General features: G+C 37.6%; 1 protein-coding gene across 1 annotated transcript in view; it reads right to left on the bottom strand.

Annotated features, from left to right (window-relative positions):
- Positions 1 to 231: 231 nt before the first annotated feature.
- Positions 232 to 17,556, bottom strand: part of LOC104504090 (chromosome unknown open reading frame, human C14orf39) — a 31,104-nt gene continuing 13,779 nt past the window's right edge. The window contains exons 6-17 of the mRNA XM_010149698.1: positions 17,082 to 17,124; positions 16,545 to 16,665; positions 15,268 to 15,362; positions 9,633 to 9,772; positions 9,082 to 9,161; positions 6,950 to 7,035; positions 6,802 to 6,866; positions 5,618 to 5,688; positions 3,865 to 4,022; positions 3,183 to 3,318; positions 1,839 to 1,896; positions 232 to 665 (exon numbers count right to left, since the gene is read on the bottom strand). Of these exons, the coding sequence (XP_010148000.1) occupies positions 463 to 665; positions 1,839 to 1,896; positions 3,183 to 3,318; positions 3,865 to 4,022; positions 5,618 to 5,688; positions 6,802 to 6,866; positions 6,950 to 7,035; positions 9,082 to 9,161; positions 9,633 to 9,772; positions 15,268 to 15,362; positions 16,545 to 16,665; positions 17,082 to 17,124 (1,256 nt within the window). The 3' untranslated portion in view covers positions 232 to 462. The remainder of the gene's footprint in view (positions 666 to 1,838; positions 1,897 to 3,182; positions 3,319 to 3,864; positions 4,023 to 5,617; positions 5,689 to 6,801; positions 6,867 to 6,949; positions 7,036 to 9,081; positions 9,162 to 9,632; positions 9,773 to 15,267; positions 15,363 to 16,544; positions 16,666 to 17,081; positions 17,125 to 17,556) is intronic.

Below are 17,556 nucleotides of genomic sequence, written 5' to 3' on the forward strand. Positions count from 1 at the left end.
TATTTTGTGTATAACAGCAAATTTTAGAACATCTTTAACTCAAATTCAGCTTTTACTTCTATAATAAACAGTAACTATTACTATCACTTTCTATACGAGTTATTTAGTTTGTATCAGAGGCTGAAAGTACTCCTCTAGAAGTTTGGATGCTCTCACGGATACTGAACTAACTCAACACACTACTGTAAAATCATATTTCAACTGCTTTTAAGTGCCAATTTAGCAAAAGTGTATCATAACATTTTACAAAAACACCACATTTAGAAAAAATAAGAAAAATAAAAGCTGCATCTCAAAGCATGTGTACTTCATGAACATACACATTCTCTTGCAGCAATTGCAATAATGTATTCTTATATGAAAGGAAAGGAGAATATGAAATGCTTTGTATGTTAACTTCAGAAACTGAAAACATTTGTCAAGGCTAAGCAGGAGAAGAATTTGAAAGGAAGTCGAAGGTATTCAAAAGAATGTAAATGGCTTTGTGTTCTGTAAGGAAGAATGAAAACCTTTCACAGAAGGAGACTCTGATGATCTCTGATCCTGTCCGAAAGCAAATGGAAAACTGAAGTCATCTTTTCCATCTCCAAATGCATGAGAAGTCGATTCCGAGGGGAAGGGAAAGGTAAATGCATCCTCACTGTCTGATTTCCCAAACAAGCTTCCTATATGGAATACATATTATATTTCTTATTATATCAAATCCTACTGAAAGAATACTGCATTCAGCATAATCTCTTTCTTTAATAAGAATACTGTACTCCCAACATCCCACTGAGCATCAGCCTGCAGCTGCTAGAAATGGTACTTCAAGGGAGCTTTATTAGAATCTGTACAGAATGAAGAGTGGAGTACTTGAATGAATTAGAACAACAAAATACTGCATGATATACTGAGTGAAATTCTTTCAGTACTAAGCAACAGAGGTCTTTGTAAACAGATATATTTTTGCACATTCTTTCTTCTCTAAAGAGCAATACAATCAACCACTGTAACACTTGGAGAAACAAAGCTACAGACAGAAAAACGAGAGTTTTCTATTTAATAACTCAAAATTCACACACTTTTCTCTACAGTGGTTACACATGCATACAACCTTATATTCATCCACTTCAAAATAGTAGCTTTGCACTTGCATCAGCTCAAAAAAAAAGCACAGATTACAGTTCCCTTCAAAAAAGTGTTTGATCAGGAGTAAGTATTAACCCTATCGATATAATGAAAAATTGGCTTTTCATTTCACTGAAGCCAGGATTTCACACAGGATGTGTAAATGTGTGTGGAAGGCACTGATTCTCCTCTCTCACACTTGTGCTATTTTTACATTGTGTACCTCCAACGGTTTAAACAAGGGAAGTTAATTTACTATCAAATGGAATGAAAACTTTTTCTTTTTAGTTGAGGGAGGAAAAAACCCAACAGGTGCACTCTTTCCCTCTCTAAGCTGGTAGCCTTAAGTTAAAAAGTCACATTTACCAAATATTATAGCTTTTTACATTAAAAGAACTGTTCATCAATGAAAACGTTTTGACAATTTTTTCTTCTCCTTTGCAGCTCCTCTCAGCTTGCTTCAAACCCACCTAACAGTATCCTGATTTCCTTCTTTTTCACACCTCTACTTTCATGACATCTCATACATTTGGAGTTAAACACGCAGGGAAAGATTTAAGCTACCCAAAACACAAATGAAGACGATACACCAGTAAACTACAGTACAACTGAACATCCTTTTAGACAACCAAAGCTGCCTTGTTAAGCAGGATCATGAGCTCGACAGCCACAGAAGCACAAGCAGAAGACAGCTGGTATACACAAGCACATGTGAGTTTCAGACTTACCAATATCTTTGTGGGGGGACAGAGGGTTCAAGTTTCCCACAGAATAATTTTCTTCTATCTGGAATGTAAACAGATATTTTACTTAACAAAGGAGGAAGACAAAAGGTAAGGTCTAATGCTGATACATAAGAAGTTCATCTACTTTTGGTGAGAAAGACACTGTCCCAGGGTATGTTAGCAGCCTTCACAAAATCTGCATTTAAATATATTAATCCCTAAAGTTGCACAGTAAACTCCTTGATGAGATAGGTTTTCATGTCATTTGCTTACATCTCAAAACACACTCCATTCTTCTGGAAAAAACATCAGATTGAGAACAGACCAAAATCTGATCTGGCTTACTGTTCTTCTTTTAAACTAAAAATATTCAAAATTATTTAATTATGTGATATTTTAGGAAAACTCAAAGCAACAGCATAATTACTGCCTACTGGGTAGGACCTGGTATTGCCGGGAAGAGCAGCAGAACAACCACTTGTCACTCTTGAGAAGAGTTCCTAGGCTAGATTTGTGATAGACAGTAAGATCCTTCAAAACTCCCATCTAACTCCAGAGAATCCCACGTGTCTGCTATAGGTTGGTAAATTCTTGGTTTCTGCTGCTGAGCAGGCACAAAATAACATGGTTTCTGGAAGCACTAGGTGACAATACCTACCTCATTCCTAAACAACTCACAAACTACTCACCAGTGTATACTCTCGTACACACAGGTGATGCTCAGAGATACCAACATGTGTCTTACTAAACACAAAAGTGTTTTCCCTCCTTCGGCCTTTATCTAGTGACCTCAAGACTGAGCACACCTGCTGAAATAGGAGATACCTGGGTTCAAATCCCTTATTTGCATAATGGGGTTTGAATCTACATTGCCAGAGAGTGATGCCTAGTGATTGCACTACGCCCTGACACCCATCTATCCTGGAGACTCAATTATCTATTAGCCCAGGAGAGTAGAAACTACTCTAGAGCACTGCAGTTAGGGAATGTGCAAAGAAAAAGGAAGCCCTGGAATTCACTCCCTGTTCCAATTAGTTGCCTACCTAGCTCCTCCATTTAAGTATAGCTAATCCATATTTGCTCTCCAACATTCCTAACAGATAGTACTTTCTTCCTTTTCTCAGTGTTCTGCATTTTGTGAATAATGTTCAGAAGTCATCACAGGGGGTATCACCAGGAAAGGAAATAAGCATTTTCAAAGGATATCCAATGTAAAATTAAACAAGGTAATAAAACAATTATTACTACAAAGATAACCAGTCTGAAAGAACCTTATTCACTGTCTATGCTGTTTTCTTAGCATGTTTTCTTTATGGAAATTTAATAATCTCAAGTACTTGTTTTTACCTCATCAGATGAATTTTCTGCCCCAAACACAGAAGAATCAAATAAATTAAAGCCAGGTGACTTCTGGGAGAAGTTCACAAGAGAAAAGAAAGCAGGAGATTTTGATGTTCCCTCTTCACAACCTAAATTGTGAATGCTGTAAAGACAGAAAGGAAGAAACTACGTTAATAGTTTTTAAACATAGCACAGATGGCTTTTTTGTTCTATTTTTTCTTTTTCTGTTTTGTCATTTTTTTTGATTCCCATAGTGTTCATCAATAGTTGCTTCTTGAAACACAGAATGGGTAACAAAACTCTTTAAAGCAAAGTGAAGTGCTGTTCTTACCAATTCTCTACCCTTTTACCAAAAAAAAAAAAAAAGACCAAAACCCACCTGTTTAAAGATAGGAATTAGTCTAACAAATATTACTGCAAGTAAAGACAATTTTGGTAAAGGAGGTACAAAGAACCTGTGTCTCCTATATTTCTAATCAGAGTCAAAACAGCTTCAAGTGGAAATTATACTGTAAGAAGAAAATCTAATAAATTACCTACCATAACTCACAAAAAATCCCTGAATATTTTCAGAAGAGCTTTCTAGAGATAACTTTCTATAGTATCTTTCAAAAACAGCAGAAATGTTTATACAATAACCATCAGTGCAACTTTGCTCACAAAATCAAAATAAAAGCTGAAATCATACAAGTCAAATGGAGATGTTTTAGAGAACTGGGTTTTCTTCCCCTTTGAGTCAGGCGTTGCTACAAACTCAGGTGTTTCAGGTGTTCTTAATAAATGTTTTGCCCTTTCTTCTGCTGTGTCAGGATTATCTTCATTTGGCTTAAAATGTGTGTGTATGTCCTATTAAAAAGAGATACACAGTAATGTTCATGGCATATAAAATTTCCCAAAATACCATTAGTCCACTTACTTATAAATATATCCATTATATGTTTTAGGGTTAGTTAGCTATTTTTATTCTTGGAAAAATAAAACTATTTTAATAAAATGCTCACAGTGACATATTAACCATACTTAAAACTGTAACTTTAATTTATCTAATTTAAACCGGACTTCTTGATAAATTCGTGAACTGACTGAAAACACTGATTTTAAATAAAAGAACTATTTCACTCTAAATATGACTTAGCATAATGCTTAAAGTCGCACTGGAATCCTCTTCATACTCCCTGTTGAAATAAAGGAACATCCCCATCATAATATATTTCAGTTGACTGAGCTATTTCCTCTTCCTCAGAGGATGTTAAATGAGAATGTACACCTGGATTCTGTGGAGCAATTTCCACCAGACACACTATTGTCTTAATGACATTATTCTCCATCAGCTACCTGCAGGCATCAGCCTGTAGTGAGCCAATCAGCAGATGAGAAGTATTTCAACTTGATCTTGTGTACTGGTTTTGGTTGAGAGTTCATAGCTTATATGGTGCTATATTTTGGATTTGTGATGAAAAAAGTGTTGATAATACAGGGATGTTTTGGTTATTGCTGAACAGTGCTCACACAATGTCAAGGCCTTTTCTGCTTCTCATGCTAACCCGCCAGTGAGTAGATTGGAGGTGTGCAAGAACCTGGGAAGGGACCCAGCTGGGATGGCTGACCCCAACTGACCAAAGGGATGTTCCACACCATGTGATGTGCTCAGCACGAAAGTTGCAGGGAAGAAGGAGGAAAGGAGGGATGTTTGGAGTTATGGCATCTGTCTTCCCAAGTAACTGTTATGTGTGATGAAGCCCTACATTCCTGGAAATGGAGAACAGCCACCTGTAGATGGGACGTAATAAATGAATTCCTTATTCTGTTTTGCTAGCGTGCACAGTTTTTTCTAAACCTATTAAACTGTTTTTATCACAACCCACAGGTTTTTGCACTTTCACCCTTCTGGTTCTCTTTCCCATACCACTGTGAGGGGAGTGAGAGAGCAGCTGTGTGGTGCTTAGCTGCTGGATGGTGTTAATCTCCAACTTGAAATCACCTATATATGCAAACTGCATACCCACTGAACATTACGGCATGGTGAGCTTGATCTCACGTTCAGGCACAGCTAGAGAAAGCAGTGCCAATGGGGTCATACAGACTTTGGGCCCAGCACAGAGCCTATTTACTGTAGTTTTGTGGGAGAAATGAGTTTCAAATACAAACATCTTCTTAAAATGTTTCATCAGCCCACACTGATGAAAATTATATGCACCAATTTATACAAAAAACTGTGATGTGCAGAGCATAGTCACCCTCAGTAGCCCATCATTAAGCATCCAAACCCACAGAACGCTTACATGATCAAGAGCAATGATCACTATATTAGTAATCATAAGGCAGTGATTGTCTTCTCACCTATGTGCTCCCTGTGTGAGATTGTCTTCTCAAATATGTCAAGATACTTTGCCTATTCTAAATAAAATAATTAGTTATCACATACGAAATGCTTTGCTTACTTGAGGTATATATGAAGAGTCCTTTGGCTCATCTTCTGCTTTTTTATTACCACATTCGGTCTCTTGGATTGCTGTACAAAAAAGACAGCACTGCTTGTATTGTAACAGCATTTTAAATGGATATATAAATATTACATTGTGGGGAAGAATCCTTGAAAAAGGTTTACCAACTTGCTATTGCTATTGGTAAGGAAGTGTTCTTTCTGTAGTTTTCATAATAACCTGCTTTGTGGCTATGTCCATAATAGTTACCTCTCATTCTGCCACTTACTCGCTATCGTTACAGCAATGCTTAGGCTGCTTCATGCGGTTTGGTATGTTCTTCAAACCTAGCTATTGTTCCCTAAGAGTGCTGTGTTTGTCTAATCCAGCTAGTGCCCTCTGAGAGTGCTAATACCCGTCAATAGAATCCAGGGGGAAACAATATGAAAAGCACATCCATATGACACTGATGAAGTGCATCTGAAAAAACTGAGCAAAAGCCAGGCTAAGAAATGAGAAGAATATTATCAGACTTTCTGCTCTAAGCCTCAGACCATGCAATGTTTCAGGCACTGCGGGTAAAGAACTTGTGCTTCAGGACACATAATTAGGATCCCATTTATAAAACAAATAGACTGTAATTTCTGACATACATCTAAAATGGTCATACAATTTGAAAAAAACTGAAGCTCAGTGCCTTCTGATTTCAAAAACTAGAGGTGTAGTTGTAACTACACTGTTTTGTTTCTGTAAGCATTCTGTATCTATTTCTCAAGTTACTTTTCATTTTTAATAATCTGGTGCTTCAAGATTCCTCAACTGCTGAGTTTACTATATCCCTTTTCTTTGCATTTTCTCATGCCTTCTGGGCAGATTTTCAGTCTGGATTTCATTTTACCCAAGTAATTTGAGACTAGAGCATGGATTTACAAGAGATGCTGGAAGGTTCCTTTCATTAGCAATGGTCAATGCAGAATGAATCCCACATTACTAAGCAGTTCAGCCTCTGTTTAAATTAGGACTCTGCCTGTCTGCTATACTCAAAGTTTGACCTAAATCGCCAGAGTGGAAAAGGAATAGAAATGGTGACCTGCTTAATACCAGAATGAAAATTTGGCCCCTAGGATTTTCTCTTTCATAATTATGTGATGCAGCATACAGTAACTGCATATCCTATAAAAAAAATTACAGTGGTACTTTACCTATTCCTGTATTTTCACTCTCAAACTGTGGATTAGAAGCCATCTGCTTTGGAGGAATTGCCAGTCTAAAAGACAAAAATTACTGTTTGTCTGAATATGGATTATTTCTATGCCAAGAATGAAAACGACTTTATTAGAGGAAAGTTACCTGAATTGCATTTGGTTTTGTAAGCTTGCTATTGATGGAACCTGGACAATCTGTGGACTGTCAGTACCTGCAGTGTCAATAAGCATCTAAAACATAGCAAAAAATTCAAATGAGGCAGCATATAAATTGTCATTTCAACAATATCACTCTGATTTCTTCTTAGACTGTCAAAATCCCTTTTTTTAACCTCTTTTTAGGGGTCAGGCAACATAAAAACTTTTTTTTTTTAGCCTAACTTTGCTTTACCTACAATTTAACAGCATGATACCTAAAACAACTTCTATAATAATTTATAGTCGCATTCACAGCATTGATAACTAGAGGTGAGTAATTAACTCTTCTGTTGTACAAATAATATTATATAATTTACAGTGTTTATCCAGATTTTCTACTGCTGCAGCCAGGTTGCTCCTGCTTGACAATACAGAAGTGGCTGGAGCCAGGCCTGTCTCCACCTCCAAAGGCCAACGTGAGTGCATATGACATCAGAGAATGTCTCCTGTGTAGGTTGAAAAACTGCAGAAAACATGGAAATAGTCCTGCCTCACAGATTTTCATCAGATCAGAAGCCTAACTCCTGTATGTACGTAGCATGTATGTGTGCCTTAAGGGCAGAACGGCACTAAGAATCTCTGTATCAGCATCAGATAACACATTATTTCACAGGGAGCTGCTAGGTCTGGGGTTTTTTTTAATTTGCAAAATGTATCAAACAGAATTCAATTCAGGGTGAGGAACAAAAGGGCTGGTTATGTAGAATCTGTCTGCCACTCAACTCCTGTAGTTTACAGCACTCCTTTTCTGAAGCATAACAACCTCATTTCTTCCCATCTTTTTTATTTTTCCTCAGACTCCGTCTTCTTTTCCTTGTTGCCAGCACCCTTTCTTAAAGTTCCCTTAACCTTGACTTACTGCTTCCCACTATTCTCTACATGCAATTCTAGGTCCCAGATTCCCATCCTCATCTCTGGATTACCCTGGCAACAGCCCTTCCATCATCCTCATCCTGTTCAACTCCCTCAGCCAGTCACAAATCAGAATTGCTTGAAATTTCTTCTGTTCTTGTTCCACTCAGTCCAGCCATTGTCCTTTGTGTTTCTTATCTTACGAAGGCTTCCTCTTCTACCACAGGCTCCATCCTAAACCATTTAGTGATTCACCCACTTCATCCCTCATTTCTCTTGAAACTCTTAAGAAAATCACAATTAAATTTTACTTGAAATTTTTTGCTGTTCATTAAAATTTGGTTTGAAGAGATTCAGTGAGATAACCCTTATATAGAAAGGTTTTGGTACAGAAACTTCCCCAAACTTCTGCATAGCAAACATGGTTACAAACTATTTTATCTCCTATGTCTGTCTACTCCTTTTCCACTTTAACAATCTGTTGGTCCTATGAATGTTCTTGCAGTTAATCAGATTTTATTAGTGGTTTTCATAACTATAAGTCGTTCCTTCAGCTTGTTTCTGGATTGTTTTATTGTGTTTGTATTATTAAGATACTAAGCTGCAATACATTTCACCTTTTCAAAAAAGTGCCGTAGGAACTATTTGTTTATGGGATGAGAGATGGAAAATTTGATTGTGGACTGCTCAAGTGGGCAAAGCTACGCTGCTCATGGGTTTGTTCCTCTCAGCCCAGATTTTTGTTTCTGGTTAAACTTCAGCACTGAGCAGTTACCTGTAGGCAGTCCCCTATAGCACCCTGCACATTTACTCCTTCATAAAATTTGTCATTCTGGAGTAGATGACTGGCAATTAATCAGTAATAGAAGATTATGCTCATCCTTTAGAATTCCAAATATTTGTCACATACAACCCAAGGTTATTCTGAACTTTAAAATCTATTATCCAAAATTATTTGGATAGATGGTCCACCTCAAGTTTGGCTACCAGGTGCACTTCATAAGAACATGCATATTTTTAGTTGAATTAGAAATGGCACCAAAGAAAGGTTTTTATTATGATTACCAAGTAATAGGAGATTGCTAAGACTAGTGTCCTGGTTCCAGTGTTAACAGGTTATATGTAAGATATACTAGCACTAAGTATATTTGAAGTGTTTTAAATGTAAACAGCCACATAAAACAGATTCTATAATCTCATGTTTTTACCAGTGGGAGAGCTGCATACCTGTGACAAATTTTCTGCAAGGCTGGAGGAAGTGCTAGTGGCCACCGAAAGTTCCATAGGTTTTTCTTTTTCTTCTCTACCTAAATTAACAAATAGTACTTAATATTGTCAATAGAATTAATTGATTATTGTCATTAATGCAAAGCATGGTATTTTTAAACCGAACTTGGGAACAAAGCTTATAAATTTTCCTGGAAATAGAGAGCTAAAAGAAAATTGTCACCAGATATGAAAGTGTCAGTCAATTTATTGCAAATCATAGGCTGTTAATACTTACTGTATGCAAACGGTGCTAAAGGTATGTTTCAGATTTTTCTGACACTGTGCATTAGGTATAATTGTCATGTTACTTTACTCATTGCACAGATGAGAGAGGAATCAGACACTGAAGATTTTCAGAGCATAAAGACAGGTAGTACCCAACATCCATTGAAAGCCTGCCTTCAACTATCACAGTAGGAGCAGTTCAGTAGATTTTTTATCATTGTTTCCATTCATTTACACAAAAATAATCCCAAATCCTCACAGAATGATCATTAAACACACTGCACCTGTTTCTGTTGGTTGCATTGAGAATCTAATACTCTGTACAGACTGGACTAGTTTCCGAGGAATGCATGGGACATGTAGTGGTTTATACAGTTGATGTTTCTCATTTAGCAAAGATGGATGTTTGCTCTCTTCAAATATCCTAAAAATAAAGTAAGTTTATAAAAAAATAAGTTCACAATTGCAAAAGAAAGGAAATCATAAAATAAAACTGCTTCAAATAGTGGAGTTTTCAAAGAAGATGCATGTTGCCAAGAAGGTTTTACCTCTTTCAGGTCCATCAGTTGAAAAAAAATGAAGTTTTCTTTACATAATACCAGACAGAGAATATCGCTGAAAGCAGAACATAAAGTAGTAACAAGCCAATCATTAGAACATTGCTGACTTAAATTTTGTCAGTATCAAAGACAAGTATTAGTAGTTTGAGGTTGTACACTTTTATCAAAGTACTTCATTATTGTAGTTCTGAAATCACATTTTCACATTTAAAAACACTTTCTCTCTCTGAGATTGTCTGGAATAGTCACACTGTACACACACAAAAGAGAAAACTGCAGCAAGTGTTTTCACTTGTAGGGTAATTATCTGTGTGGGGCAAATAGCCTTTTACAGTGTAGAAAGACAAAGGTTAGCAGAACAATGCAGGGTAAAGTGGCTATTTGGCACAGGAACATTTACCATTTTTTAAAATAATGGCTTTTTTTTTTTTTTTTTTCTTGGGGATTTTAGCCAGTAAAATATACCTGCCAGTGCCTCTGTGCTTCTAGCTACAACATCTGGTTTATAGCTGACTAAACAATGCTGTTCAGAACAAACAAAAAAATTGAGTCAGTCTTTCTGTTCCTCTTGAAATTTTCCATAAATAAAAATAAGGTAAAATGTAGGATGCACTTTATAAGGTAGTGTGGTGTAAAATTAGCAACATTACTAAAAACATACCAAAGTAGAAGCACTCATTGAGATACAGGGACCTAACGACGTATCAAACTAATAGACATGCACAACTGTGATCACATAAACCCATGAACGCACCTCAGTCAAATAACTGATGAAAAAGGCTGTCTGCACCTGCAAAGTTACATATACACCTAGTGCTGTGCTCGACTGAGACCTAAAAAAATATGAACCATGTATCACCTAATACATCAGTCAAAAAAAAAAAACCAGGGATAATAAAAGATTTTTTTTGAATCTGCATTTCTTTCAGTTACAGTAATTACAGACATTACTTGTGTCACGAATGAGTACTACAGGAAGTAAGATGTGTATATGGATGATGTATCTTTAAATTCAGATGCAGGGAGCACAAAACCAAGAAGAAATAAAACCAGAGCTGAGCACAAAACCCTGGCTAAAACTGCTTCACTTTGTTCAAAATGGCTTATTTGGCCACTTTACCACAATCATCATTGAAAAACGAATTGAGGAAGGCTGCTGCCACTGAGGTCATGAGTTCGATTGCATAAACCATTTTTTTAACAGTACTTAGGATGCCATATTGTGCTTTTAAAAGTTCCTAGAGTCAGTTTCTGTGTGCTTCTGTAGAACCTAGCAGAAAACTCTTTATTTCTAAAAATCCACTCTCCACAAAATAAAGCATTCTTTTACAATGCATATCTATTCAGAAGAATGTGTCAATGGCAGAGTTGCAAACAAGACTCAAAAGCTCTTAAGATATGTATTTTTTAAGTAACAAAACCTTCCAAAAGAGCCTGCAGTTAAACTTTATGTGTATGCAATGCACCTGCTCCCTTTGCTCCCCAAAAACACTATTAAAACAAAACATATACATTTCACCTCTGTGCCTGGCAAGATCATGGAGCAGATCCTCCTGGAGACCATGCTGAGGCACATGGAGAATGAGGAGGTGATTGGTGACAGCCAACATGGCTTCACCAAGGGCAGATCGTGCCTGACGAATACGGTGGCCTTCTACGATGGGGTTACAGTGTTAATGGATTAAGGAAGAGCAACTGGTGTCATGTACCTGAACTTGTGCAAAGCGTTTGACACTGTCCCGCATGACATCCTTGTCTCTAAATTGGAGAGACATGGATTTGACGGATGGACCACTCGATGGATAAGGAATTGACTGGATTGTTGTACTCAAAGAGTTGCAGTCAATGGCTCCATGTCCAAGTGGAGACCAGTGATGACTGGTGTCCTCAGGGATCAGTACTGGGACCGGTACTGTTTAACATCATCGTTAGTGACATGGATGATGGCATCGAGTGCACCCTCAGCAAGGTTGCTGATGATGCCAAGCTTTCTGGTGTGGTCGACACACTGGAGGGAAGGGATGCCATCCAGAGGGACCTGGACAGGCTGGAGAGATGACCCTCTGCCAACCACATGAGGTCTAACAAGGTCAAGTGCAAGGTCCTGCACCTGGGCCTGGGCAATCCCAAGCACAAGCACAGGCTGGGAAGAGGATGGATTGAGAGAAGCCCTGAGGAGAAGGACTTGGGGGTTGGTTGATGAGAAGCACAACATGACCCAGCAGTGTGCGCTTGCAGCACAGAAAGCAAGTTGTATCCTGGACTGCATCAAAGGAAGTGTGGCCAGCAGGCTGAGGGAGGTGATTCTCCCCCTCCACGCTCATAAGATCCCACCTGGGTACTGCGTCCAGCTCTGGGGCCCCCAACATAAGAAGGGCATGGACCTGTTGGAGTGAGTCCAGAGGAGGCCACGAAGATGCTCAGAGGGCTGGAGCACCTCTGCTATGAAGAAAGGCTGAGAGAGTTGGGATTTCTCAGCCTGGAGAAGAGAAGGGCCCAGGGAGACCTTATAGCACCTTCCTGTACTTGAAGGGGCTACAAGAAAGCTGGAGGGGACTTTTTACAAGGGCCTGTAGTGACAGGACAAGGGGGAATGGGGTTAAATTGAAAGTGGGGGGGGTTAGATTGGGTGCGATGTAAGGAAGAAATGCTTCTCAGAGAGGGTGGGGAGGCACAGGGACAAGTTGCCCAGAGTAGCTGTGGATGCCCCATCCCTGGAAGTGTTCAAGGCCAGGCTGGATGAGGCTTTGAGCAACCTGGTCTAGTGGAAGGTGTCCCTGACCATGACAGGGGGGTTGGAACTGGATGGGCTTTAAGGTCCCTTCTAGCCCAAACCATTCTGTGATTCTATTATATGATTCTGTGACATCTTCTCTGTTATAATTAATAACCATTGAAAGAAAAATCAAACTGCACACTGGAGCTCAAAGTAGTCCAAATTGCAGTAACAAGATCATTTGTCTTCTTTCTCTGCTTTACTGTTAGTAAATATTTGAGCAGACAAAAAAATCTTTACCTTGATCCATACTGCGAAATACATAACTTTTATTTTTTTACTAAAGTGCAAAGAAAAAAAATAGATATTCTTAAGTCAAAATAAAATTCCTATTTTGTGACTGATGAGAGCTCTTGATTTGGAAATTTTAATTGTGATAGCTGTCTGTATAACTGGTGAACTATGAAAGCCCACAAATCAGAGAAAACAGCTGGTATGAGAAGAGGAATCTGTGTTCTGCAGTCAGCCTTATCAACGACTAGCTGGCCAGCAATAAGTGATTCGAACTAAAATGTTCCGGGCCTTTCAAAAGAACAGTTACCACTTCCATCCTCCTGCCAAAAGGAGAACACATATATCAGCACCTATTTATTAACTTGCAAGACGGTTTCTTGTCTTGTAGCCCTCTAAAGCATCTCATGGGTATTGATTGTACGTTGCTGTACTCAGAGCTCTCATTGCTCAGTTCTTTCCCCTGATGCTGATGGTTTCTCTTCATGCAGGTCTGCCTCAGTTCACGGAGATTCACAGTACAACTCCTTCTTCTTTTGTGGCAGAACATGAAGCTATCTCCTTTTTCTTCACAAAGCTCTCTTTGCTTGGTAGTAACCTTATAGTGACTGCAGAACTCCTCACAAGAGACTACTGCCTTTGGTGCCCATATTCTGCTGTTATATTTTTGCCTTGAGTCTGCCAAGGTTTTAATTCATTTGACTCATTACCTTACTACATATTCTGTTTGTGTTTTTTCACCGTGCTTATAATCACAGATTCATAACACATATTTTCAACATCAGTAGTTACTTAATCAGACACGCTTTCTAGCGAAGACTTTATCCCAATATACTAATGCCAAATAGGGATTTTTAAGAACAATTTTAATGTCATTTTCTACAAGTGTCTATGTTATGGATATCTTTGACATAAATAAGCTTTAAAATTTACTGTAGGAAAAACATATTAATTAATAATCAGGTTATGGTCTGATAGCATACACGTAAATGCATGCATGGAGGTTAAAAGGCAATGTGAGTTAGGATAGTGGGAAAAGTTTACATCTTATAGCCATGATGAAAGGCATGGAATTATTGCTTCAGTAAGAGCACCAAAAAGATTGACTTGCATGCAGTCAAGACACAACTTCAGTGAAGGAACAAGCATTTGAAGACTCCGTGACACAGAGGTAAACGTACAAACGGCAGGTCTAGCAACACACCCTCTGAATTCCTTTCCATGAGAAGCCTGACCGAGTGCTTCCTACACCTCCATGCACAGAGCACACATCTCTGCCTTTTATAATAGGTCTTTAACTGGCATTTTGCTTTCTGCAGACTGAACATACATGGGTTTCTTTGAAAATTCAAAGGGAGTGCTTCCCATCTCTTTTTTTTACCTAGTCTTAAAATTAAGTGGATTTCTTGCTTCCCTATGTTTCTGAGGTTTTGCCAATTATAAAAATCTTATATGAGAAGGTGTAAAGGCTTAAACCACCACCAAAACAAAAAAAGTCACCTGAATAATTCATGGATCTGTAAGAAAATACTAAAGATCTAAAATGTCTGTGTGGAAAGGATCTTAGGGATGATTAAAATGACACATTTCTATAGATATGGTCCACTAAATCCCTGTTTCAAGTCCTAAAAATCTTCTTTTTCAAGCACAACACAATTTAAAATTATTTGGACAAAATCTTCTGGTCATATTTTCAGTTTAAAATGCATTTTAGTCTGAAATCGCCAGCTCTAGAGGTGACGTTTCAACATTCACAAAGACTCCAGATACGTGTAAGTTAGTCCTGATGGTGATTTTCAGTCATTGTAATTGAGTTCAAATTAAAGTGAGTCCCAGTTGTAAATGACCACTGACTAATTTACTAAGCCATTAATCCTGTCTACGAAACTTTCACTCATGCCTGTTTTTAAGAACTAACTTAAGAGTTAAATTTCTTAAGTAGTTCAGAACTGAAGATAAATGATGACATGTGGAAACCTGACTCTTTTTCCCCAAATATGTGTTTAGTAGAGTTAATTTATTTTATCTCTGGCTGCACAGTCACTGTAGTTGTTTTCTAAACTCATAAAACTATTCACATAGATCTATCTGGGGAGCAAAGGTTTCTACAAACCATATTTTTGAACAGTATGCTTCCAGATACATTTAGCTTTCAAGAATCAAAATTAGCCACCGTCTTAACCCCAAGAAACATAAAACTTTTAAAATTACATCATTAAATCACATGATCAGGCTTAGAGAAGCTTGCCAGTTATTATTCAGCAACAATTTGTGTTTTGAGGCAGTCTTTGTGTAAAAGCTGAGATAGTACTCTGGATGAAAGCAAGGCAAAGAAATCATTTTTAAGCGTACCTTCCTTTAAACTCCTTTGGCTTCTCTAGACTTTTCTGATTTTCTCCTTCAATCACTGCAGAATTATTTTGCTCTCCTGTAGTCTCTTCAAATGTCTTAAAAGATAAAGAAATAAAAATAAAAAATCTTGAAAAATTATAGCTACGTGCTGCAAATGTTTTCTAAACCTGATGAATCAGTGCACAGTAGTAGAGTTTTTGTAGTCAAGGCAGTCTGAAAAAATAAACAGAACAAGGTTAAAGAGAGGCAATATTTTTTGTTGGACCAACTGTAACAACTGGAATAAGCACAGAAGGTTTTGAGCACAGACTATACATACCTGTTCAGAACAAGGAGCTGCTTACATGGTCTGCTTCACAGTTACAAATAAATTCACCACATCCCTTCCTATTGTATGTTTATACAGCACATACCACATTAGGAACTTTAGTGTATGACTATGTGTGTCACAGTATCACAAAATATAAATAGAAAACACCACCTGTGCACAACATCCTTCCATCAGCACAAGGTTGGCTGAAGTGGACAGGACTGACACAGCAGTAAATGGAGTCCTGGATCATCTGGTCCAGAGAGATAAAATTGTCCAGATGCAATACTATAAAAACTTACCAAAGTCTTTATAAGATTGGCCTACTCGGGCTTAGGAGATACCTTTAACATCCTAGCAGTGGAGTGTGTCAAAACGCAGCCCTAACCAAGTCCTTTTTTTGGAAGACTATCCCTTTGGTATCGGTGCTTCTTCTATACACTGGAACTGTACTTATCTCCTGTCTAAAATCAGACAGTTTTACCTCTGAGTATTATTTACCCACACATTTATTTGGAGGGGAATTAATTTACATGATTCCTATTGTAAAGCATATTTAGTTAAACTCATTCATATTAACAAAACCTTAAAAACCAGTAGGACCTGTTAAAGCTGTATACTCAAGCCCTAGGGCTCAGTAAGGAATGGCCCTGCTGTGTGTATTCTCTGAAGTGTATTCTCTGGCCCTCTTGAGCTAGCACGACAGTCATTGTGACCCAGTGCCTTGACAGAAATAATGGTGTAAACAGAGGTCAACAGAAAGCAAGCCTTAAGAGTGGTTACATTCATGGGCACCTCTTCTCTAAGAAAACATATGTAATGCTATAGAAACATGATTACTGATACTGCAATCATCCTGTCAGTCCGTGTGCTTGAAACTACACTACTTTTTTACATTTCTGAAAATATAACAGTGGTATACATAACTTTATATATAATGCAATTATATAAAATAAAATACAGTTACCTTTTTAAAATAATTTATTTTCATTTCTAATTCCTCTGCTTCTTTTTGTAGTTCAATGGATTCTTGTGCAGTAACTGCAGCAAGCTTTAACATTTCCTGTGTCTTTTGCCTCGAAGAAGCACTTTCATGTTACGGAATATGTATTGCAACACTACTGTTTTCAAGCCAGGGATACTATCAGCCCCCTGGCCCCTCTATGCTGTGAGCACAAATGCTAGGGGAACAGAAAATTCTGACAAACCTGCATTATCTTAGACAAGTCTTCCAATCTAATTTCATTTAGTCTTTTCTTCCTTAACGAAGCATTTTGACTGACATGTCATTAAGTGACATTTGATTTTCTCTCCTCAAAATGCTCCCGTAAATTTTAACTGAAGAGTATTACTTGACCTTCAGTTTTCCCACCGATAAATGCCAGTGCTGCTACTCTAAACATAAATATATAAATACTGTCTGTATTTTTTAATAGAAAGATGTGAAAGGTGAATATAAACTTTCTTCCTTGTAACCTGCATAAACACCATAAATTAAGGATACATCTGTAAAGCCCAATCATTTAGCGATTTAAAAGGAACAGGCTCTGCAGAAACAAAATTTCATTTCAGATCATTAATTCACAAATCTAATTTTCTTTACAAGACACATTAATAGATCAGAAGCATTTATGTTTACTTAGTACACATAACAGAAACAGCAGTAAAACAGAGACTAATGCCAATAAAAACAGCAATAAAAATATATGTAAAATAAATTTAAAATTTTGAAAGGCTAGTTCTGAAGTGATTTTAGGACTTTTTTACCCCAAGAAGCCCAATGGCACACCTCTCCCCATTACATTCATGGGTTGGAGGAATGAATATTAGTATGCATACTCTACATTCTTGTTCAGTGTGGGTTTGCTACAGATTTTTTCCCCAAAATAGTGCAACAAAAAGAAGACTTTTTTATTATCTTAATAGAAGCTGTGGAACATTAGTTAGAGGATTCCTGTATAGCACTTTTAATGTGCAGT

The sequence above is a fragment of the Eurypyga helias genome, unplaced genomic scaffold (assembly GCF_000690775.1).
Source record: "Eurypyga helias isolate BGI_N326 unplaced genomic scaffold, ASM69077v1 scaffold8134, whole genome shotgun sequence".
NCBI classification, from domain to species: Eukaryota; Metazoa; Chordata; class Aves; order Eurypygiformes; family Eurypygidae; genus Eurypyga; species Eurypyga helias.